Here is a 24,534-nt window from a genome sequence, read left to right as displayed (position 1 = left end):
TTCATCCACCTGTGGCAGCTATCAGTTTCCTTCCCCTCTGGCTCAGAACAATCCCATTGTCCTGGACCATTTCTAAAGCAATACCCACACAGAGTGCATGGAAAATGAGGAACCAGTTTATTGAACAGCTAAAGGAAGCAAAAATAGTGGACTAATCTACATTTGTTACACACCAAGCAGGAAAGGCTGCACCATTTCCAATGTCTCCCTTTCCCCCCAGACAGAACAGTTTGGCTGGAAGCCAGGGCCAGGCTGGAGTCATGTATACAGTGGATATCAGTAGAGCCTGCTTTAGACAAGTTAGCAGATGCCTGCCTTAATCCCTCCAGTCTTTTCCTGGATGAGAATTCCAGTGCTCTTTTTACCCTCCTTTAAAAAATGGTCTACTTGTTCCCAGGCAGAAGATTGTTACCTGTAGGATCTGCTTTCTTCCCCTTTGATTCATGGCTTCGCCACCAGCTCTTGAAGAAACTGTCCTCCTAGTTAAAAGCACAGGCCCAGCCAGAAGCATTCTTGTTGAAGGCAGACAAAAAGCCTCAGATCTTCTCATATACACAATTGCACTAGCTTTTCCTAGTCTCAGAAATTTCCACCAGTGTTCTAGTTTCAAGTTGTGCTTTACAGTTTTCCAACAAGCCAATATTCCCAGAATGTTAGAAAAGCACAGACTATTTCTTGCTTATTGTAGCTGTTTTGGCAGTAGCAGCTACTATGTATGTAGAGAAATTCAAGGGGAAATGGTGATGTCCTGTTAAGGGGTTGCACCACAGTTGGTGTGACAGGTATGCCACCGATGTCTACTTCTGCAACAGAACATGTATGTCTCCCATACAAGCTTGTAAAAAAATACTTTAACAGAATATACTGTACAGAACTAGGATTTAACATGGTATATTACAATGCTAAAATATTTGTATAAATACTATACAAGCACAGAGTCACTCCATTAGAAAGGGCTCACCGATAGGGTCATTAAAAAACTACTGTCAGCATGCCCAAGGAGAAACTACTTCCATAGCAGGAACACGAACAGTAATGACTGTGTGGATACACACATGGGGTTAGAAAGGCCTATTTACAGTTCCTGCTGATTATGCCACAACAGGAGAATCTAAGATAAGTGGTGAGGCTGGCCAGGTTTAAAAATACATTTTCAAATAACAATTTTGATAGGAATTTTAGCATTTTGAAAACCAGCTCTGTAGATGTAACTTCTCTGGCCTAATCAGCCAATGGCCAATGGGTCTGAAGCAGCTTGATCACTCCCTCTCACACACACTCCCTCCAATACATCCACATCCGCTGACACACCCCAAACCACACCACATGTTCCAGTCACCTGCCATTTGTGTGTCCCATTGTGGTGAGTCACTGGCAGGCATTGAGTGCAAACAAGGCATGAGATGGAAGTACCTGGAGCCCCAGCTCCAGTTCCAGTTCTGGAGGGTGAACAAAGAGGCAGAGGAAGGTAGAGGAGTGCATGCGACCCGGTGCACTTGCATTCTGCCCCAGGAAGAGGTGTCTAATCTGGCATTTCAATGTTTAATTTGGGAGGTGGGAGGATGTACTTCCCAGGGCTCTGGGTGATAACTACCCTGGTCTTCTTTCGAAACAGAGGAGCGATTTTAGGAGGTTCTGGAACTGGGGTTTCTTCAGTTTCCTCATTATCTTCATGATGAAGGTCATAGGAAATGTTTCCATATTCTCTCAAAAATGGGAAGATTTCAAGAAGAAACTGACAGAAATCCTTGCGAATACCAAACCACCCTGAAAAAAAAAAAAGAATATACTTTTTCAAATACTAGCCTGCACTGAATTTCAAATTATTATTCCATCCTGAATGAGAAGTTCTGTCCTGATGTTTTAAAAATTACGACTGAGCAAGGTGTAAATACTCACTTAGGACAAGAAGTAAAATCTGAGCTTCATGGTTCTCCAAGTGGGACTCCCAGACCAGCTGTGATAGTGCCCCTGGGGTCTTGGTAGGGTTACAATCTTGGCCTAATCAAGACCTTCTGAATCAGAACTGGAGGGTGAGTCTGCTCATACAGGCCCTGCGGGGATTCTGATGGGTACTTCAATTTGAGTACTTGCCCTAGTGAGTCTCAAATACCTGTGGAGTCTAGACTCTGTGCACATTCTCTAATCTTCCTTATGCAGGACAAACTCACATATGACAAAGACTGGCATCCAAGGAAAGCTCATGGGGCCACCTCAAAGCTACTTCTTTGATGGCTGCTCTTCCTGTCTGTGTACCACAAGAACATCAGAGCAGAGCTGGCTCTCCTGGGGCACAACATCCTCCCTCATTGGCTTCCAGAGGACATGTTCAGGGGCTACATGTAAAATAGCTCACAGTCCAGTGAGGAAGGGACCCTCTTCATAGATCACTTCAAACCTGGGTATCACAGCATATAGCTGAAGAGGAAGAGTGGATGAGCAGGGTACACTGACAAGACCTGGTGACATCAGGAAATGACCCCGGGGATAGCAAGGAGGTAATAGAACCTAGGAGGTATCCTTAGGGTCCAATGGACAATATGGATTTTCATCTAATCCTCAGGATCTCCTGAGAAGGAGGTACCTTGATTCCCATGTTGCAGTGAATGGGATGGGGCTCAGACAGGCTACCTATCATGGTCAGTCCTACCTCAAGCTGTAGTGTACTGCTAGGAAGGCCATGGTGCAGGGCAGCAAAAGCAAGGTTGATAGCATGCCCTTTCCTTGAAAGATTCCAGACCTTCCTCAGCACTAGCTTTCCCATGCAAACTCCTTAACTGGTGCCTTCAGGTTCATTCTTTCATAGAGCAAGGCCGCACATGCATGCCCATACACAACACACACACACACACACACACACACACACACGCACACACGCACACACACACACAAATAGGTCAAGGATTTCTGAAATGCTGAGTACATACAGTGGTTTCCTCCCTTCTGTCCAAATGTGGTTGCCATCAGAGTGATCAAGGAAAGCCAAAGGGGGACAAATATTGGGATACAGGAGAATGCATTGTGACCATCCAGTTTGTGAACTAGCAGGATCTAAGGAAAGAGAAACAGTTGAGGTTCTTGAATACAGCATCTGAAAAAAGGACAATGTTTAAAGCCAGAGCATTCCTCCCTCACCAGGTCTCAGAAGAGGAAAGTAAGCTCCTCAGGGGACCACAGAAACCCTCTACCTTGACAGAAACAAAATACATCCACCTGCAAAGTATCCAATACCAGGTTGTTATGGGGCACTCCTCCTGGTGCTAGTTTTGAAGAGTCAACAGTGCCCATCTCATAACTGTCCAGAGAACTCACACATGAAATACAAAATCCAACTCTCTTTCTAGAAGTAGACATATCGATGCATACAGATGCATCATACCTAGAAAGGTACATTTCTCACTGCCAGTGCCCAGCCCTCCTCAAAGAAACAACATTACAATTTTACTGTCATTCTCTCTTGGCATGGTCTCCAAGAATTAGCTCATAGTGACTTCCAGAGAGAGAGTGGACTGCCCTTAAAAGTTCAAAGGGTGCTGTCATAGAAAAGGGTGGCCTCTAGGCCTCAGAAGTTCTGTTGTTGAAAGCTTACCTCAAATGTAAGGAGAGGCACGACAATGGTCATCCAGCTCAGTGCCATTGTTATATGTGTCCTTCGCTGTTCTGCAATCACATCCATGGATCGGAGGAAGAGGACAGACCACACAATGTAATAGAGAACCACCAGGCACAAAAAGGACATGAGAATCCACAGGGGGACACACACAACCTGAGGTAAGGAGAGGAAAAAAATGTCTTTACAGCCCTGGATGGTTTGTCTCAGTGGCTGGAGCATTGGCCTACGGAACAGAGAGTCCCAGGTTCAGTTCCCGCTAGGGGCATGTACCAAAAACAAAACAAAATAAAACAAAACAAAATGTCTTTACAATATTCTAGTTTCTGCCCTAGAATCGGGGGGGGTGGCATAGCCAACCACTTGCTGGATATCTGTGAAGACAGTGCAAGCATGAACAAGGACAGCCTTATGTGCCAGGAATGCTATGAGGACACACAGTGTGCTCACTGTAGGACCAGCTGCCTGCCCTGGAAGTGTTCCACCATGTGTCATTCTTGGGGTGAAGAGCCTTGCAGCTGCTTTTCCTAAGGTATGATCTAACTGAGTCTGCATCTGCTCTGCCAGAATCATCCTCTTCCCCAATCCCCAGGGAAACAGGACAGTGTTGCCACCCCAAGCACACTCACCCCATCTCACCCTAATGTACCCTCTTCACAGGCCATTTCTCCATCCTGCCATAGGTACTCTGGCCAAAGACTGGGGAATGTGCTCTGAAATCTTTGGCTACTCAGGGTGCACAGGCCCTTCAACTTGCACACTGATGCTAGGAGGGCTCTGCTACCTGGTCCCTGCCACCTCTCCCACATAGGTTCTATGTCTGTTGCTATCGTACCACAAAGACCTTGTTTAATGCCCATACAAGCCCATAGGCTAAGTCCTGGGGGCCTCATGATCTCTTCTCTGCATGTACTTTCCCCTTGGACACATCTGTTAGCCCTCAACTTGTTTTCTTTGGTGCAAAGTTCTATGACATTTCACATATGTAGATGTAAATCTACATAGCCCCAGGTAGGATACAGGATAGCTCCTTGACTCCAAAGGCTCCCTCATGCTGTCTCTTCACTGTGTGACGCCCTTACCCCACCCATAACCCATGGTAACCACTGATCTGTTCTCTATCACTACAGTTTTATCTTTTCAAGAACATCCTGCAGATGATCATACACATGTCACCTTCTGAGACTCCCTTCTCTCAATGAGCAGAATGTCTCTGAAATTCATCCAAGTTGTTGTGTGTATCAACAGGTCATTTCTTTTCATTACTGAGTTGTGTTCCGCTATTTATCCAGTTACCCATGTTAGATTTGAATGTTTTCCCACTTTTGGCTATCACAAATAGAGCTGCAATAAACACTGGTGGGTAGAATTTTGTATGGCTGTACATTTTCACTTCTTTGAGTGAAATACCCAGGATTGCACTGCTGAGTCACATGGTAACTCCGGGTTTAACTTTATAAGAAATTGTCAAGCCATTTTCCAGAGTGCCTATACAATTTGGCATTCTCCCCACTAATGTGGGAGTGTCCATGTGCCTCTGCATTCTACTCAGCACTTAGTGTTGTGTTATCTTTGCCATTCTGATATGTGTGTTGTGGTACTTCATCCTGGTTTTTATTGCCTTTCCCTAATGGGTAACAGTGTCCTTTCTATGTGTTTATTCAGTATATGCATATCCTTTTTGTGAATGGTCTATTCAAGTCTTTTGTCATTTTTTGAATTAGGTTTGGTTTTTATTTTTAAGTTTTGACAGTTCTTTAGATGTTTTGGATACAAGTTCTTGGTCAGACATATGCTTTACAAATATTTTCTCCTAGTGTGTGGTCAGTTTTTTCATTAATTTCATTTCACTTTGAGCTTTTTTTTATGAACCATGTTGTTGGTGTCAGTTCCATAACTCTTCACCTAACTACAAGTCCCAAAGATTTTTTTCCTATGTTTTCTTCTAAGAGTTCTTTGGGTATATATATATATATATACACACACACACACACACACATATTTTTTATCCTCACCCAAGGACATTTTCCCATTTTTATTCAGATAGAGTGGGAAGGAGAGAAAGAGAAAGAGAGAAACATCGACGTGAAAGGGGCACATCGAGTGGCTGCCATCCGCACAACCCAACCAGGGCCAGGGACAAACTGCAACCAAGGTACGTGCCCTTAGTGGGAACCGAACCCGGGTCTCTCTGGACCACAGGTCGACACTCTAACCGCTGAGCCAAACTGGCCAGGACTATATTTTATTTTTTAGACCAATGACTTAAGTTGATGTATGATTTTTAGTCCTCTTCAGTAGCCTGGAGTTCCTGATCAGAGGTTTTGATGTAAAGTCTATGCACAGCCTATTCCCTGTTATCAGACTCTCATTTAGTGACATGCTCCCCAGGGGTGAAATGTTAGTGGTCCAAACACCTCATTTGGTCTTTCTTGATCATTGTAGGAGCTGCACAGGATTGGGCAGAAAAAACTCTCTGTTTAGCTACAGAAAACATTGACAACTATTTTTTTTTTCAAATTTATCTTAAACTTAAACTTTGGTCCTATCAAGATTTGCTTCCTCCATGTCACAACAAAGTCTGAAACCCATTTACTGTTCTCCAAATACAGCACTCTGAAGATGTAGTATGGGTACCTGGACAAATTTCCTATTATGAATATTTTATCAAAGACTTTGGGCGGAAGTGATAAGCCTTGTCTTTAGTTATTGTGAAGGCATCATATGTTCCCATATTTTCTTCCCTGTCACCAATAAATATGTTTTCTTTATTTTCTTACTTTCTTTTTTTTTTTTAGGTAAACCATGTGTATTACAGAAAATATCTTCTGAGCAAAAATATACATCAAGCAGCAGGGGGAAAAATACCAGCATGACCACCTCCCAGATTCAATGGAGCTCTTCTACCTTTATTCTCATCTTCTTTCTAAGCATTAATAGTTGAAACCATAGTGTATTCTCTAATTTGTAGCTTACCATATATATGTATGAATGTATTCATCCATCCACCCATTCATCCATCCATCCATCCTTCTATCTATCTATGAACAGTTAATATTAACCAAATACACATTAATTGAAGCCACAGGTTACAAGCATGACTCAGACCTCACCCTTGGCAGGAGTATAAATTGGCACAGCTTTTTTGAAAAGCAAATTAGCAGTGCCGTTTATATTTCAAAATCTCAAAAAAGTTCCCACCTTCTGGCCTAGTAATACTGTTTCTGAAGTCTTTCATAAGAAAACATGGAAAAAATCAGGCAAATATTTTAAGCCCAAAAATATATGGTGCAAAATGATTTGAAATTGTAAAACACTGGTAACCTCAATATTCAGAAATAAGGGGATGGTTTGATAAATGCATTTAAAGAATATTTTTCATCAATTAAACTTTAACAGTTATGTTTTTAAAGACCTTTTGTTGACATGGGAAAATGTTTATAATACAACATTAGAACAAAAAAGCAGGATACAAAAGTATATATGTGGTATGCTCTCAACTATTTTTATGAAACAATAAACCACAAAACAAGAAAACAAAATACTCTAAACATCTTATCTCCCAGTAGATTATGGGTGATTATTATTTGATTACCTATGCTTATCTGTCTTTTCCAAGTTTTCTACAATGAACACAAATTACTTTTATAATACAAAATTTATTTAAGGATTTAAAAAGTTACATACAAGCCAGGGCCAGTGGATGATCTTGTCCAGTCTTAAGGCAATGAATATAAATTGGAGAATGTTGACAGAACACAGGATTTCTAACTAAAAATAAAGAGAAGAATCAGTTAAATAAAATAAAAGTTGTATTCTAGACTGCAATTATTTGGCTAACATAATAAAAGGCAATGCAAATTACAATACAGTAAACAGTTTATTAACGTTACACGGAGACTGCCAGATTTTCAACACCATAGAAGGAAAGCAGTGTTGTGCCAAGGAGAAGCTTGCCGCTGGCCTCCTGCCTCAGCCCCTCTGCTCAGTGACCGACCGTCCTGCCTTTTATGCTTGCCCAGGCAATAACCTTGTTTCCAGGCTTGCTGAGTACAGACACAATCAACTGGATGCCCTAAGCTGCCTTCCTGCCCCATATCCACAAACAACTCTATTCCTAACCGTCCCTGTATATCCTTCCTGTACACAGGACTCAGTCTTGCATCTATCCCTTTTTATCTGGCTCCTCGAGTACCTGTCACATCAAGACATCAATTATAAATACTTTACTGCATCTTTAATGTCGCCTATTCCACTGATCTTTCCAGAAACACAGAAACAAGTTCAACTCATTCCCATTACATACAAAAACAACCCAAAGACCAAATGAACTCACCCATCCCTTGATTCAGTATGCCCTCTTAGCTCTAGCTTTCTTTTTCCGTGACCATCAAGGTTTGTCATCATAGACACTTAAGCCCCATGGTCTCCCCTGCCATTCTAAGCTCTGCACACTGTGATCTGGTCTCCATCTCCATGACCACCCAGAAACTGTTTTCATCAAGGTCACTAATAACCTCTGCAGCATCAGATCACTTCAATTTGCATCCTATTGGTCATCTCTGCAGCTCTGATATTGCTGACCACCCCTTCCTCCTTCTAAATTTCCCATGCACAGTCTAGCCCTCTTCTTGGTACTCTGACAGTTTTCAGCCTCCTTTTCCTCTCCTTAAATGGTGGTGCTTCCCAGAGCCTTAAACTCAGTCTTCTCTCCCCACTATAGAGACATAAATCCAAACACACATGCTTTCACTCACTTGCTCTGCCCTGGGGAAGAAATGTCATCCACACCCCTGGTTTGCAATACCTCCGGTTGGTTGGTCCTCTAATCTCTGTATTCAATCTAGCCTTTGGGCATGGACCCAGCTCTCCTTGAGGCACCTCAGATGAAGCCAGTCCCAAAATGAGTTCATTATTCACCATATCTTTACCACTTTACCCTGTCCCACCCCTTTTGATAGCCTTCCATCTCATTATAAGGTACCACGGTGGCCTTATTACCCAAACCATGATGCCAGAAAGCACTCCATATTCCTTTCCCAGTTTCTCATATTCTTTCACCACATCCTGCCTTCTCTACCATCCAGACTATTCTTGAATGCCCTGGCTGCTCTCTATTCCAAGTGTTATTGCCTAGTTAGGCCCTCTTCATTTCTAACCCCCCAAAGCACTCCAATAGCCCTCTGACAAGCTTCCCAGACTCCAATCCTGAAGGCCCTCAGGCCTGCCCATGCCCTCCAGACTGTCTGCCTTCTGCTTGCAGTGCTCACTGCTCTTCAATGGCTTGCCAGTGGCTACAGAAGTAAATTCAAATAAGGCCACTGGATCTGGGCCAGAGCCTCTCAAACTGTCTTAGTTCATAGGACATTTAGTGAATCAGAAATTCTTTCGTAGGTCTCTGGGCCAAAAAAAAAAAAAAAAAAAGTATCTAACAGTTCCATTTATTTAAGTAATTAGATCTTAACTTAGTATTTGAGTACTAAGTAGCCATCTAAAAAAAACCTCACATAAACCAAAAGAAAAATTTTTTTTATTTCATTCTTAAATAAGCACAACTAATTGCGAAGGGGATAGGTGTACCTGTTGGGTACCACACAATTTCTCAAGACATTTCCACCCTCGCTACCTGTTCTCCATACCAATTTTTGCACAGTACTATCCTCTCATCACAGAAACTGCCAACAACTCAGCTTCTTCTGTGATGTTATCAAAAGGACTGAAATGTGAATAATAAAATCATAAACTACTTGGAGTTAGTAGTTCATATGGTGTCCCCAGAGATATTAGCCATCACTGGTTTTCTCTCAAAAATGTCCAATACCTCATGGTTCCCCTGTGAGTTCACTATGGAGCCTGGGGTAGCTTAGCACATGCTTTGAGGACTGAAGATCTGGCCCCTACTGAGCCCAGTCCCTCTTCACAGCCTACCTTTCCCCCAACTGCTACAATATCCTCCTTTCCACTTTATGTTCCAAACATATATTTTTTATTGTGGCAAAATACATATAACGTAAAACTTGCCATATTAACCATCTTTGTATAGTTCAGTACCTTCATACTGTTGTGCAAATATTACCACTATTCATCTCCAAAAACTCTGTAGCTTGCAAAACTGTGCTCCAGGCATATTGGAAGCACCACAGTTCACTCAACATGACAGACTTTCTCCTGCCTCTGCCTTTATATGTGTTGTTATTCCCTCTGCCTGAAAAATACCATCTCCTCCCCTACCTGCATAGGGCACCCTGGCCAACACTGATTTCTCCTTCACATCTCTGTGTGAGCCTATCCCCAAACATCCCTTAGCAAATGTAGGTACTCTTCTTCTGGGACACAAGAACCAAGGGGGAGCTCAATTGCTGGCATCATGTTTCTTCTTGTAGGAAGGAATGCCATGAGTGTGACTATATGAACAACTAACTTTCTATAATTCTGCATTAGAAAAATACCATTTCATACTCAATGCAATCCTAGCACACATATGTACTTTTACTTTCTAAGAAACAAAGTAACAAATTTTTAGTTTTCTTAAACCTCCTTCTCAGTCCCTATCTAACTTTGTACTTTTCAACCTGGGTCACAGCAGCTCCCTTGGGGAGGGGCCAGGCACATAAAGGGCACTACTGGATGTCACAAAGACAAGGGGGAGAGGTCCTACAAAATATTTCCTATCCTGAAGTCCAGCTGCATACCCCATCCCCAACTGAGAAGTGCTGAACCAAATGGGCAATATCTAGAATGTTTTATCTCAGTGATTTTGTTTAATGTAATCTTTTGCTAATTATTGTTAAAGCTTGGTTTTACTTCATTTGCTCAGGCAATAGAAAAACGTGCAAAGCAAGAGAGGCATAAAGTAGAAAGGTAAGATTACTGGATAGGAATGGTGCCTTTACCAATATGGGAAATAGAGTTGGGTGAAGCTGGATATGGAGTCTGGAGCTAGAGGAGAAATCTGAGTTTAGAAATGTGAATTTAGGAGATGACAGAACATAAATGGCAGTAGAAATAGGAAGTGTACACATGATATTCAGAGGAAGTATGCACAGTGAGGACATAAAATGCTCAAGACTAGAACCCTAAGAAACAGCAATGGAGCTGAAGACAGAGGTGAACAGAATGGTCAAAGGACCAGGAGAATCTGCAGTGGCAGAGTGGCCAGTCGCCAGAAAAAAATGAAGTCATAAAAGGGCCTGCTAGATTTTATCATAGGGTGCTCAGTGCCAGTTTCAGGGTGTGCAAGGGCTGAGTAGGGAGCATGAGGTTAGAACATCACTGTTACAGGGAACCTTTCTGTGAATGGAAGGAAAAGGCACAACAGCCAGAGGACTGACAGGGTTTTGCTGTTGTCATTTTTTTTCTCATTCAGATGAGAAAGGCCAAAGTTACCAGAGAAATTGTGGATAAGGTCAGGAGCAAATGCTTAGAGCAACAAGAAGGGGAGAAGGACTGAAGCACAAGCATGATTGGCCTGCCCCAGAAGTGAGGAAGAACAGGCAGAGATGAGAGAAAACAGACAAAGGTCTCAAATGACTCCTGGGGCAGGAAGGGGCACCATGTAGAGATGGCCAGGTAACAGGTTGCAGGGGAGAAAGGAGGATCTAATTCAGAGTTTCTCAACCTTGCTCAAATTACTGTTTCCTCAGGAGTCTTTTCAGACATTTTTTTTTTCTTAACAGTACTCCCTCATGATATTTTAATACTGCTGACAGGCATCCACAGGGGGTAGTGCAGACAAGTGGCTGGATTGTTCAATCCTGGGGAAGTGAGGGGAGGGTAAAAGTGGGCTCTCAGGGGTACTCTGCCTTCACAGTTCACCCAGCACCAGCAGAATCACTCTTCCTGCTCAATGTCAAGCTCCTCCTGGTGCTTAGGGTCCTGTTCCCTCTATTTCCCTCGGGTCCTCACTCCATCACCCTCCCTCTTCACAAGCACCTTCTTCTCAAGGTTCACATATCCTCAGTAAGCCACTCTCCAGCTTCCTTCCAACCCAAATGCCATCTCCTTCTTCCACTTTTTACCTATGAAGCTCAAAACAAAGTGTCCATAGTGTCCAATTCTCCCCTGAACCAATCTGTATAGGGCTGTGAACCTGCAGCTTTTGTGTAGTTCAGTGAACAGGAACTCAAATATGATCCTTATCCTGTCTGGAATGAGTGAGGTCCTTAAAATAAATCTCTTTATATCTATGTTTATATCTACATCTATCTTATTGGTTCTATTTCTCATGAAAAGCATGACTGAAACAGGTAGACAAGCAAAGATGTGAAGCTGGAAGACAGCTGATGGCCTGGGTGAAAAATTAGTGTTTTAGGTCAAGAAAGTGCAATGTGATTGTCTCCATGGTCTTTTGTTTCCTTATATACCATGATCTAGAGTTAATGATCAATTCCTCCCTAACACAGGGCAAAACATCTACATTACAATAAGTAATTATTCTTAAATATATAAAATCTTACCTCCAGTGACCTGTCATGTCGAAAGCCCCAAACACAAGCTGCAACAGACACTGGGGAAACAAAGAACAGCGGCATGAAGACCAGAAGCCAGAAATGGCTGCCTCGCTCAATCCTATCACAGACCAGCACTTCAAACATCAACAGGAGTAAGTGGATGCCCACCGCAATTAGCATGGCTTTAAACTCCACACATGTTTCTCCTTCTGCTCTAAAAAGGGATATAGAAGAAGAAGGAAAACAGCCTCAGTTTAGAGTCTCCATAATAACCAATCAGGCCAGGGAAAATACCAACTTATGTTGATACTGTGAGTCATATTTGTAAATTTGACAAAAAGCAAAGAAAATATCAGGCAAAAAGCTAACTTAAACTTAATATTTAATAAGTGATATTTCAAACATATAAAAACTACTACATGACAAGAAATAAACATTACAACCAAACCAGACTTAAAGTTTTAACTATATAAGGATATTCTAAGAAGTAATACCACAGTTTTATTATTTTCCTGACAGTGTAAAAAACTTTTGTTCATAACTTTAAATTAAACTATTTCCAGGATTATTCAAGTTGATTGCTTCTACTGCTGAAAACTCACAAATATCCTTTAAATCTTATGATCCTCATTTCTTAACTAATTAAAAACCATGTAAATCACACTTCATGCAATGCTATAAAAACAACTCTAGCTTTATAAATATGTGTGGGTTATATTTCAGGAAAATACAGTAACTATGGTTAGATGCTATTTTAAAATGCAAGTAAAAGGTATTAATGCCTTTTTATTTTCCTTTCTATTCCATTAGGATGAATTAACACCTGCAGATGAAAGAGAGAAGAGCAAAAGAGTTAAAACTGTTCTTAAACAAAATCAGTTTAATTAACTGTCTAAATATCATGCATGAACTTACCAGATGAACAACTGAAAAATAATAAGGCCACTAATCAGGAAAATGCTTCATAATACATTTGGAAGGCCTACAATATTTCATTCAAAATATAGATGAACATTTATGATGTGTCTTGATGAAGATAAATACAACTGAGTTTAGGACACAGAGAAAATAAGGTCAGTGGTTATTTCTAGAAGACCCAACAATGTTTCCTTGACTATTGGTGACACTAGAAAAACCACATGTATATATTCAGTACATTAAACTACACATATACATTTCCGTTCCTTTCTCTAAAAAAACCTTAAATTGAATGAAGACAGAAAAGATCAAATAACTTCTAAATATCAATTAGTGGAACCCAACAAGTTCAGTGATTGGAGTAATAAATGTTAGAAATTTGAAATCTGAAAGTAACCACCCAAAATAGCACGTCTTTTGCAAGAAAAATACATGTTGAACACTAATTTTTAAAAACTTAGAACACAACTCAGTTTGCCTATAATATAGTTATAATAAAACCCTGGATAGGTAGAAAAGAAAATAGTCCTTACTTTATTCAAAATGAAAAACAAGATATTGCTCCCTCAGGATAGAGACCGATGAGTTTTATAAAGTAGTATTACCGATACTGGGGATTGCGTGCCCAGACTCCAGTTCCAACGGAGGCTCCAACAATGACCATTAACTTCCACAGCCATATTGGTGCAAAGACAGCCCAATAACTCCACTGAATAATGCCATCCAGACGAAGGGCCAGCAGCACAGAGAATAGCAGCAAACAGGCATAGATGAGGAATTTACTAGGAGAAAAGTAAAATGATTAAAGTGGATTCACATTTACAAATATGTAATACTGAAATGGTGAGTAATAACAGCAGTATTTTTCAGTACATGAAAAGAATCACTAATTCAATAATATTTTATTAAAAAGTTCTATATAGAAGACATACTGTGTTAGGGGATAGAAGAAACATAAAGAAGGATAAAAGCAGTTCCCTGCTTTCCAGGGCTTCCTGCAGGAGGGAGTCCACACAGAAACATATCATTATAATACAGTATGACATGTGCCTAATGATGCTATCGAGCAGGGTGTGATGGGAGCCCAGGAGAGAAAATATGGGGCACTGGAAAGCAGAGGTGATAACCCTGGAACTTGGTCCAGGGGTTACGTGAAAAGCTGACAGGCAGGAAAAAATGTGAGATGAGGAAGCATTCCAAGCAGAAGGAACTAGCCATACCAAGACATACAGACTTGAGAAGGTTGACATGTTCAGAAATGGTCAAATTCTGTCAATGACTAATTATTTGATTCTACTTTAAAAAGGCTGCCATCTGTCATGTTCATATATAATAACATTTTAGTACATGTATTCTTTTCTTAACAATAAATTTTCCTCTCTCTCTTTCCTCCTCCTATATAAAAGGAACTTCCTGAAGAGTATAGCTTTAAAATATTAATTAGAAATTACATTCTGGAGGACTTCTATTTTTATTTTTTATGTAATAAGAGGAATAGGGTTTTTCTTCCCACCTTAAACAAGTAACTGAGCAAAATATATAAAACAACAGTTTTTAGACAATGAGCAGTGAAGGACCGTGGTGGCAGAAGGAAAGAAAGAAAACAAAGAAAGTAAACTCTATTATTGTCCCAGTTTACTGCCTATAGGCAGTTTCCAGGCTGTAGCAAGAAAGTAGTAATTAAAACCCAACCATATCGACAATCACATTATATGTAAATATCAATTAGCAGTCAAAGGTTGTCAGATTGGATTTAAAAAGCAAGATGCAGGGTGGAACAGAGTGGAGGGGGTCAATGGAGGAAAAGGGGGGTCATCTGTAGTACTTTCGACAATACAGATAAATTTAAAAAATAATAAAAATTAAAAAGCAAGATAACTGTATGCTATCTATAAGAAACCCACTTTATCTATCTATAAAGTCATAAGTAGAATAAAAGTAAAAGTTATACCAAGCAAACACTAACCAAAAGAAAGTTGGAGTTACGACATTAATGTGCTTTAGTCTTCTGCTGCTGTAACAAATTACCACAAACTTAGAAGCTTAGAATAATACAAATTTATTATCTCACAGTTGTGTATGCCCAAAGTCCAGACAGGCTTAGTTGGTTTAAGGCAGAAATCAAGATTTCAATTGGCTAGGCTCTTATCAGGGGACTCTGGGAAGGATCTGCTTCATACAGGTTGTTGGCAATCTGGTTTCTTGTGGTAGTAGGACTGAAATCCCAGGTTCTTTGCTAGGGGTCACCCCTAGATCCTAGAGGTCTCTATCTCTGATCCCTGCACATAGGCCTTTACATCTCAAAACCAGCAACAATATATCAACAACATAACAAATCTTTCTCATGCTTGGAATTCTTCTGACATTTCTTTCTACCATATTGCTCCTGCTTCCTGTGAAAGTTCTTTGCTTTTAAGAGCTCATGTGATTAGACTGGGTCTACCTGAATAATCCATGACACTATTCCTATCTTAAAGTCTGTAACTATGGTAAGCAGGAAATTCTAAAGATGTTCCCCAAGATTCCTGTCTTCTGGTTATTCAATCAAACACAAATCTATGCACTATCCTGAAATAACTTTGTAGATAGAATTATGGTTACTAATCAGCTGACTTTAAAAGAGGGAGATTATTCCAGACTACCCAGGTGGCTTTAATATAATTATATAAGCCCTTAAGAGCAGAAGGTTGCATTTAAGTAAGTCAGAGAAATATGGCAGAAGAGGAGAGATGAGGTAGAAGGTAAAGTTAGAGATTTAAAACAAGAGAAGGACTTGCCCTGCCTTGGTTAGCTTTGAAGACAGAGGAAGGAGTCCATGAGCCAAGGAATATAGGCAGACTTGAGAAACTGAGAATGATTCCTGGTTGATAGCTAGCAAGGAATAAGGTCTTTAGCCCTCCAAATATAAGGAACTAGATTCTAACAACTTGAATGAGTCTGGAAACAGATCAGTCTCCAGAGACTCCAGAAAGGAATATATTAAGTCCTCAGTTAATGTTAAGAGGTTCTGCAACTTTAAGCGAAAAGGCATAAACAAAACCAATTTTACCATAGGCTAATTGATACAAACAAGAGTTAAGTTTTTAAGGCATTTCATCAAAGTTATAACAAAATGACATTATTTGAGGATCTGCTGTACAACCATTCCAACACCTTGATTTTAACCTTGTGAGACTCTAAGGCAGAAGATCCAACTGAGCCTTGCCCTAATTGTACTTCTGACTACAGAACTGTGAGATAATGAGTGTGTAGTTTTAAGACACCAAATCTGTGGTAATTTCTTCTGGAAGCAATAGAAACTAATACTGTAAAATTAAATACATCTGCAAAGTCCCCTTTACCATGTAACATCATATTCAAGGTTCCAAGGTTTAGGGTCTGGACATCTTTGGGGGACATTTTGCCTACCACAATATAAGACAAGGTATATTTTTGAACTAAGAAAATTACCAGAGACAAACAGGGGCAGTTCATAATGATAAAGAGGTCAACTTGTCAAAGAGGATCTAACAACTGTAAATATTTTTGTACCTAATAACAAAACTTAAAATATACATGTAGAAAAAATAATATTTAAGATAGTAAGGATAGAAAAATCCACAATTATTATTAGAAAGTAACACTTCTCTTTCAGCAACTGATAGACCACAACAGAGAAGTATCAAGGCTATACAAGATGGTAATAACACTCCCAACCAACATGACCTAATTGATATTGATAAAGCATTCCTTCCAATACCAGCAGAATACAAATTCCTTTCAAGTATACACAGAGAGACTGAATTCTGGGCTATAAAAGAAGCCTCAACAAAGTTAAAAAGATTGAAATCAAAGTACTTATATATGCATAACCAATGAACACAGACAACAGTGCAGTGAGGGTGAGGGGTGGGTGGGAGCAGGAAGGAGGGTGTCAATGGGGGAAAAAAGGAAGGACATCTGTAATATTTTCAGCAGTAAGATTTTTAAAAATAGAATAAAAATGACTGCATATCAAATAGGAAATTGCAAACCTGATTGGCAAGAAGAGAATATGATGCATCAATAACTCAGTGATAAGAATTTTTTTTCCATTTTTTTTAATCCTCACCTGAGGATACTTTTCTATTTATCTTCAGACAGACTGGGGAGGAAAGAGAGGGAAGGAAAGGGGGAGAGAGAGAGAAACATCGATGTGAGAGGGACACATCAACTGGTTGCCTTCTGCATGACTTGACCAGGGCCGGGGATGAACTGCAACCAAAAAAAAATTATTTTTAAAAAATCATGGTCAAAGCCTAAATGACTCTGTGTTACTTTTCAAGAAACACTCAGATCAGAGTTCAAGTATAAAAACAAACTTTTCTTGGTTCTCCACAAACCAGTAAATGAAGGTTCCACTGGATATTCTGGCATCAACCATTTTTTAAATTATACCTTTAAAATGGACTTATTTCACTCTCATCTGAATTAGTAATGATAGCAGGTGATCACTTAGTAGTGTCACATGGGTCAAATCACAAAGTTAGTATCCTCTCTAAAATGTATATGGAGATTTGGCTTGAGACTCAAATTCTCTCTCTCCACTTTGTGGGGAAGGAAAAGGAATTGAGGGAGGAAGGGAGGGAACATACCTAGTAAAGAGCTGACTCTGTGAATATATATGTTCTAGTATCTGTTTTCTGCAAATCTAAAGAATGCAACTGGACTCTTTTTAGACCCTTCAGTTTTCTCCAGTGAAAGCTGCTGGCTTAACTGGAGCAAGCACACATGCAAGCATATGCACATACACACATGTACACATGGATGCTCCGGGTGACACATCCATGTGAGTTCCTCTCTAACACTTCAGACAGTGACCCCAACTGACGATCTGTTGACACTGTCCCAAACTGTTAAAGGGGCTGAACCTCTCACACTGAGCAGAATCTTACTGACAAAATTTAATGTCTTTTAGTGGCAATTTTAACTGGTTTATTAAGATAAAAAATGTGTAAGAGCATCTAACCATTAGATATAAGGAAGCACAAAATCCAAATAAAAACAAATCACTTTTAAGGAGGACTATAGAGAGTCCAGGCTGGAGAAACACTGTGTGGTCATGAGTGGGTCACTCTGGACCTAAGCTTGTCTCTTCATCAGATTGCTCATATATCAATACATTAAGATAAGGAAAGTGAAAGTCATGTGCCAATAATGAATTTTACCTAGTTTAGCTGCGACAATCTCATTTAGCAATCATTTTTGTCACTATTAGGTCTTAGTATAACCAAGAGATTTTTCTCCCTATTAGGACACAGTACAAATCATCAGTTATAAAAACGCTATCTCCAGAGTTTAAGTCAAGGCTTTCATCTCAAATTCTAGTCACCTTGTATGGGCATGGACTATAATCAGGTAAGGCAACTAGAAACTCCAAGCTCCATATTGGCAAGCTGAACCCCAGGAGTCCTAGGAAACCATCTAAATCTCCTCCAACCAACTCTCTCTCCCCTATAAAAAAAGTCTCCACTGATACTTGTCTATTTGTACTCAACATTACTCATCAGCACATTTATTGAATGCCTCAAAATCCTGGCCTTCAAAGAACTCACAGCCAAGAAAAATATGTGTGCAATGAGAAAAAGATTTTTAAACCAGAAATTATGCATTCAAATGAGACTTGTCTTCTTTAAACAGTTTCCCTGGGAGGCAATGCACTAATTCCACTTCATTGCTCAAACCATCTTTAGAGCCTGTCTCCTGGAATCACTTGAGAGCATGCAGTCTGTTCTTCTGAATATCTTCAATGCTGTCAAATCTTCATCAAGAGGACATTTGATTTTTGGAAACGGCCAAAAGTCAGTCAGAGTCAAGTTTAGTGAATAAGATTTGTGATCAAACTAGGTGGCATTACTTGGGTTCAAATGATATATGATTACAGACTAACAAAACTGATTTCCTTGTATGATTTGTAATCTGACTCCAAAGGAAGTTTCAGATATGTAACAAGGAGTATGAGCAATGGAACACACACACACACAGTGGGGCAAAAGTAGGTTTATAGTTGTGAGTATGTGAAGAAAGTTTATTCTTGTATTATAATTTATTAATTATTGTATTATTTCCTATATGAACAACTGCAAACCTACTTTTGCCCCATCCTGTATATATTTCTCTTTTCCCTAAGTATCTTCTTTGAAGGAAAATACACATTTGGATGTATAAACTCTAAGTAAGATTCCCTTTGTTTAATCACAACTTTTTTTTAAATCACGTACAACTTATAAACAGAGGCTCCTTGATATATTGGACCTACTATGTCATGGTGTGGGGGAGGACTGTCATTAAATTAGAGAGGTAGTATGGCATGCAGGAAAGAGCACAGGCTTCAGAAGGAGACCTACTTGTGTTAGAATCCTGACTTGGTCTCTTGCTACCTATGTGACTTTATGGAGGTCACAAGCTCTCTAAGAGTCTGCAAAATAAGGCTAATATCTAACTTGCAGGATTGTTGTAAAGATTCAAGAAAGTAGATACAAAGTACTGACACTGTGTCTGGCATGTGGTAGGTGCCCCATAAGTCACAGCTATTATTAATAACAACCTCAGTATAATCAAGAGACTTTTTTTACTATAGGTGCTTTGAGATGACAGAATGATAGGTAAACAGACATTTAGGTGGCAAGTAGCTCATTGACAGTACCAAAATACATTCAGTACTATTTTTTAAATAATATGTGAATAATATTTTAAATAATTTTTAATACTACGTACAGTATTTTTAAATTACATAACATGTGTCACCAGCAGTATTCCCAGCACACTGACCTTTCACCACTGTCTGAACATACCATGCCCTTCCATGACCCCATGCCTTTGCATAATTTGTGCCTTTCCTGCCCTCTGGGCTGACAAAACCCTGCAATTATATCCTTTAAGATCTAGCTGTGGAACCTTCCCAGCCTGCTCTACACAGAGGTAGTGGCTCTGGCCCTTGTGCTTCTACAGCATTTGGTTCCTGTCTCTGGAATTTCTCTTCCTGTGTTGACCTGTAATTTCTCTTTCCATTTCTGCTTCTTCTGCTGGGCTTGAACGTGGAGATGGACTATATTCCACTTCTTTTTGTACTTAGAGCACATAGCACATCTCTTGGCACACAGTGGGAACTTGGAAGATATTTGAGTAATGATTGCTTTAAATATAAATACTTTACAAACAGACTATTAAAAGGCCAAGTAGCTTCCTTTTGTTAACCATTACCAGCAATCACAGTTCATTTTTTCCTGACTTCAAAAGAGACAAGATGACGTAGACTCCAGAATAACTTTATAAATTGCAGCACATGGAAGTTTCTAAACACTACTGACCTCCTCAGTATTACACACCCACTGGAAGGAATCCCTAGAGCAGGGTTCTTCAGTGCTTTTCTCATTATCTCACACCTGTAAGATGCACCACCACTCTGTCAGGACCTCACTGCAGATGACTCAGAAGGCCTAGCAGAGTCTGCACTGCCTTCAAGCACTGCCTGGCTACCAAGGTAGAAGGTCCTTCTCTCAGCAGCAACTCCACCAAGATATCAGAAAATCCCAATGCTCCATGGGGGAGGGCAGGATGCTAGCTTAATGCCACCTACTCCCAGATCTCTACCTCCTAGGAACACCTTGGAGTCAGACTTTGCCATTTCTCTATACTTCTAATAGTTTGACAATTGACTGAACAGGGCTCCCTATCACTTAGGAAGCCTCGGTAATGCAACAAAGGACTTGGTGGGTCCAGTGAATCTATTTCAGCAAGTCTAATCTGTGTAACTAAAAAGAAATCCATGAACAACCAGTTCTATGCCAGATGGAAACGGGCAAAGGGTCAGCTAGTAGTCTTATGCAAGTGAGTGTTGACACTTGTGAATTATTTCTGCCTCTGCAGTTTTTCAGTGTTGGCAATATAGCAGGGGGTTCAGACTGACAAGATCAAACGTTTGGAAAGGAGATCTGGAGCCATGGCCCATGAACTGGGACCCACGAAACCATGATATTGACTATTTCTGTGACACACATAATCCAAAAAGCAAAAGTAGCCATGTTATGGCATAGTGTCATGGGCTTTCCTGTCTTTCCAATGGAATGCCTGCATTCTGAAGGAGGGAAAAGAATGAGAGGAAAGAGAATCAGGTCACAGATCACCAGGAAAGTAGTGACTGAAGGAAGCAGTTCTAGATTTCTCTCACATGCTCTGGAGAATAATTCATTCATTCATTCTACAAATATTTATTGAGCTAAGTACTATTCCAGATATGCATAATACTATAATGAGTGGAATCCTGACCTTGGCTCCATGGAGCTTATAGGAGGAAAGTATAGTAGGGGAGCATTTAGTAAGGGAGACAGGCATTAATCAAACAAACAGACAAATATAAAGGTGCAATAGGTGCTACGATGGAGGCATACAGTATGATACACAAATTGTACAGATAGGAATAAGTGGGCCAGGTTGGGGAAGTCAGAAGAGTTTCCCTTAGCAAGTAATAAGTGAGCTGAGATCTCGAGGATAAATAGGAGTTAACTAGGTCGGGAGGATAGCAGAAGAAAGCAAAGGGAAATATTCCCAGCAAATAGTACAATATGTGCCAAAATCATGAGGTAGGAAGGAGATGTTGAACTGGTTCTGAAATAAAGGTAGGGAGCAAGGCAGCAGCAATAAGGTTTGAGATCCTTGCACAAGGTATCTCTTGTCTAAATCCCTTAGTTTGCTTTCTAGCTCTTTGGAGGGTCCTCCTCATCAGGGAACAAGGTTAAAGAACATGTCAAAAACTAGGGGTGCCCACAAGACATGACACACCACCAGCTAAAAAGAAATAAGACTTGCCGATATTCCCTTGCCACTGTCTTAGTAGTCACCACTGTGAGGTAACACCATTCATTCCCACTGATTCAGGAAAGTGGCACCCTATAAAATATTTTTAAACTTTTCAGGTAGAATTAAACCATTGATAAATATGTTGATGATTACTAAAACTCTTGTATTTCATTGTAATTTTCATATATCAGTATGTATTTGGGGGGTGGGGAGAAGTTATAGAAAAAATGGCTAAAGATGTTATCTGTGCAGCACTATTTTGCTTTGGCAACTCTGACAGCCAGTTATACCACTCCTTGAAGTTCTTTGTAGCTTCTGAACTATCTATCACCTTACAAAATAGTCCTAGATCTTTCTATTTGTAAAGCACTTTGCAGTCAATCATTAATTTGGCCTCCCTATCCTAATGAGAGATTATACTCATTCTACAGATAAAATGGACAGGTAAGTGAGTGACCCAAGGATGCAAAACAATTCTTGTTTGACTTATCTTTCTTATCACCCTCACCAAACAATGCAAACACCCAAGGCCCATCCAACTCCAGCAAAGATCTTGCTAACCTGAAAACCAGTTCTAACTCCTACAAGCAGCACAGGAAGACATTGCAGTTTGTTTTTCATTATCTGCTCTCAACAAGATCCTCTATGCAGAGTGCCTTCGAGGCCAACAAGATCATGACTACATTGATTAGGACACTGGCACTCCAGACCCAAATATGAACTCACAATGACTAGGAAGTCACAATGGCTCATAGCTTAAAATGTCACTGTCCCTAAGAAGACTGCACTCCCAACTCACTCTCTCTCTCTCTCTCTTCTTCCTACCCCAGACTTCCTTTCATCCCCCACAAGTGGTCCAGACAGTGGGCTCTACTGGGTTCCCACAGTACAATACTGCGCAGTGCTATAAACCATCTATTCGTGTGCCCTTCTCCACCCTCAAGCTGAAACCTCCCAGCAGCTGAAGCACCTGACATAAGACCTTGCATACAACAGGTTTACTGAATGCATGGCTTCCCACCAGGAAATAAGGGAAATAGGTACACTCTTCATAGAGTAGTGGACTTAAAGAGATCAATTGGGCCAATTCCTTACCTTTCAGATGAGCAGAGAATCACCTAGATACATATGGCCTGGTGTCCAATCCAGGTCTGCTGGACCAGATTAGTTCCCTAACATTTCATAAGTGCCTACTATTTGTTAGACATGGTGGGAGGTTCTGGAGATAGAGAGATGAGCAGGAGATGGTCTCTGCCTCGGGGAACTCATAGCCTGATGGAGGGAACAGTTACAGAACATTTGGGCAAGTGCAAGGACAGATTCTTGATTTCTTAGCCAGTGTTCTAACTCCACACTGTTCACTGATATTCCCCAACTGTGAAATAGGACAACAATATTTACTTCCTGCAAATAAACTTATAGTGAATACATGAGAAAAAGCCTATGGAAAATTGTCAGGTTCACCCCCAAAGGCATTATGTAAGGTATTGCCATACCCTGACATTAACTCCAAGGATTCATGGCTTCAGATATTGGCTCAACAAAGAAGCAAACAAGGGAGGAATGGGTTTACCTCCAAAGAAAACCTCAAGGGCTGAGAATACCTCCGGATAGGAGTGTAAGGACAAGTGAAATGGCACTGGAGCAGGAAATGGGAGGAGGGGCAGGCAATGGGGTGAGAGAAGCTGGAACGGAGAGGGGGGATTTGGGACAGCATTGACGGAGGGCACTCCAAGAAGAAAGGGATTCTCTCTGGGCAGGGCGGGGGCCCGAGCTGCGAGATTCTAAACAGTGCCAAGGGCCAGAGGACTGAAGGCACGGGGCGCGGGAGGAGGAAGTGGGCCTGCGCTGAAACCCTGTTTTCCTAAAGAGTCTCTTGCACCCCCAGGGAATCTCAGGAAGGCGCCCAGGGCTGCAGGTGCCTGGCCTCCCGCTGCAGCATCCTACCCGCTATGCCCCCCTCCCCCCCCAGAGCCGACCCTGCGGCGCCTCACCTTGGGTTGAAGTCCTGGAAAAGGCCCCTCAGGTTCATGGCGAACTTCACCGCGGCAGCCTCCTCCTTCCCCCGTGCCCTGCGCCGCGCAGCCTGCGCGTTACAACGGGTTCATGGTGCGCGCGCCAGTCCTGTCCCCTTTGCTGCCTCCTCCACCGCCGCCACTCTGAGAAATCTGAGCCACCGCCTCCCTCCCCTCCTTCCGGGCTGCCGTACAGGAGCTGCGCATGCGCTCTAGGCCCCGCCGGCCTACTCTGGGGAGCGCCAGGGGTCCTTCGCTCTCCCCTCGCAGTGTGCTGAAGAGATTGTGGGGTCTAGAAGCTGGTTGAAACCAGGGTCCTGGGGAGGGGCGGAGAACCGGGTGAAGATGCCCGCTAGTTGCAGGCTTGCGGGAACGGAGCGGGCAGCCTAGGAGGCCTTTGAGATCACCTGTCGCCTTAGACCAGCTGCCTTCTGGACAGTTCCCCTCGTGAGCACTAAGCCTCCTGGGGAAAGGAGGTAGTGGCCAAGGGTGACACGTTGCATTTTGGCGATCTTAACCCAGCCTTCACCTGTCAGATGTGTTAGCGACTCCAAAGTCAGCTTCTCATCTTCCCTCCCCAAGGCCTACACCTCCTGGATTGCCTCCCCTTTGGCAGCAGACCTATTCACGGGTGGGGATGGGGATGCCCAAACTGGAAATCTGGGAATAATCCTTGCTTTGCTAACTTAATTCAGACACTCTTTGACTTCTACCTAGACGTTTT

The 24,534-nt window shown here is 41.3% G+C and overlaps 1 protein-coding gene across 1 annotated transcript; it reads right to left on the bottom strand.

Annotated features, from left to right (window-relative positions):
* TMEM185A (transmembrane protein 185A) lies at positions 1–23,951 on the bottom strand. Its single transcript, XM_036271570.1, has 7 exons — positions 23,790–23,951; positions 13,584–13,760; positions 12,067–12,274; positions 7,298–7,381; positions 3,590–3,766; positions 2,928–3,051; positions 1–1,767 (listed from the first exon to the last, which is right to left on the bottom strand). The coding sequence occupies exons 1-7, from the start codon at positions 23,825–23,827 to the stop codon at positions 1,523–1,525; spliced, it is 1,053 nt and encodes a 350-aa protein (XP_036127463.1). The 5' UTR covers positions 23,828–23,951; the 3' UTR covers positions 1–1,522.
* Between the last annotated feature and the right edge of the window lie 583 nt (positions 23,952–24,534).

Source organism: Molossus molossus, unplaced genomic scaffold (assembly GCF_014108415.1).
Source record: "Molossus molossus isolate mMolMol1 unplaced genomic scaffold, mMolMol1.p scaffold_m16_p_2, whole genome shotgun sequence".
NCBI lineage: Eukaryota > Metazoa > Chordata > Mammalia > Chiroptera > Molossidae > Molossus > Molossus molossus.
The sequence above is the reverse complement of the archived record's forward strand: the minus strand, read 5'-3'. Positions and strand labels throughout refer to the sequence as shown.

Excerpts from the sequence above, each read along its gene's own strand:
- TMEM185A (XM_036271570.1), bottom strand. The coding sequence starts at position 23,827 with ATGAACCTGAGGGGCCTTTTCCAGGACTTCAACCCAAG. Across the intron at positions 3,767-7,297 it reads TCATCCACTGGCCCTGGCTT|GTTGTGTGTGTCCCCCTGTG; the intron begins GTATGTAACTTT and ends TCCTTACCTCAG. Across the intron at positions 1,768-2,927 it reads ACAGAAGGGAGGAAACCACT|GGTGGTTTGGTATTCGCAAG; the intron begins GTATGTACTCAG and ends TTTTTTTTTCAG.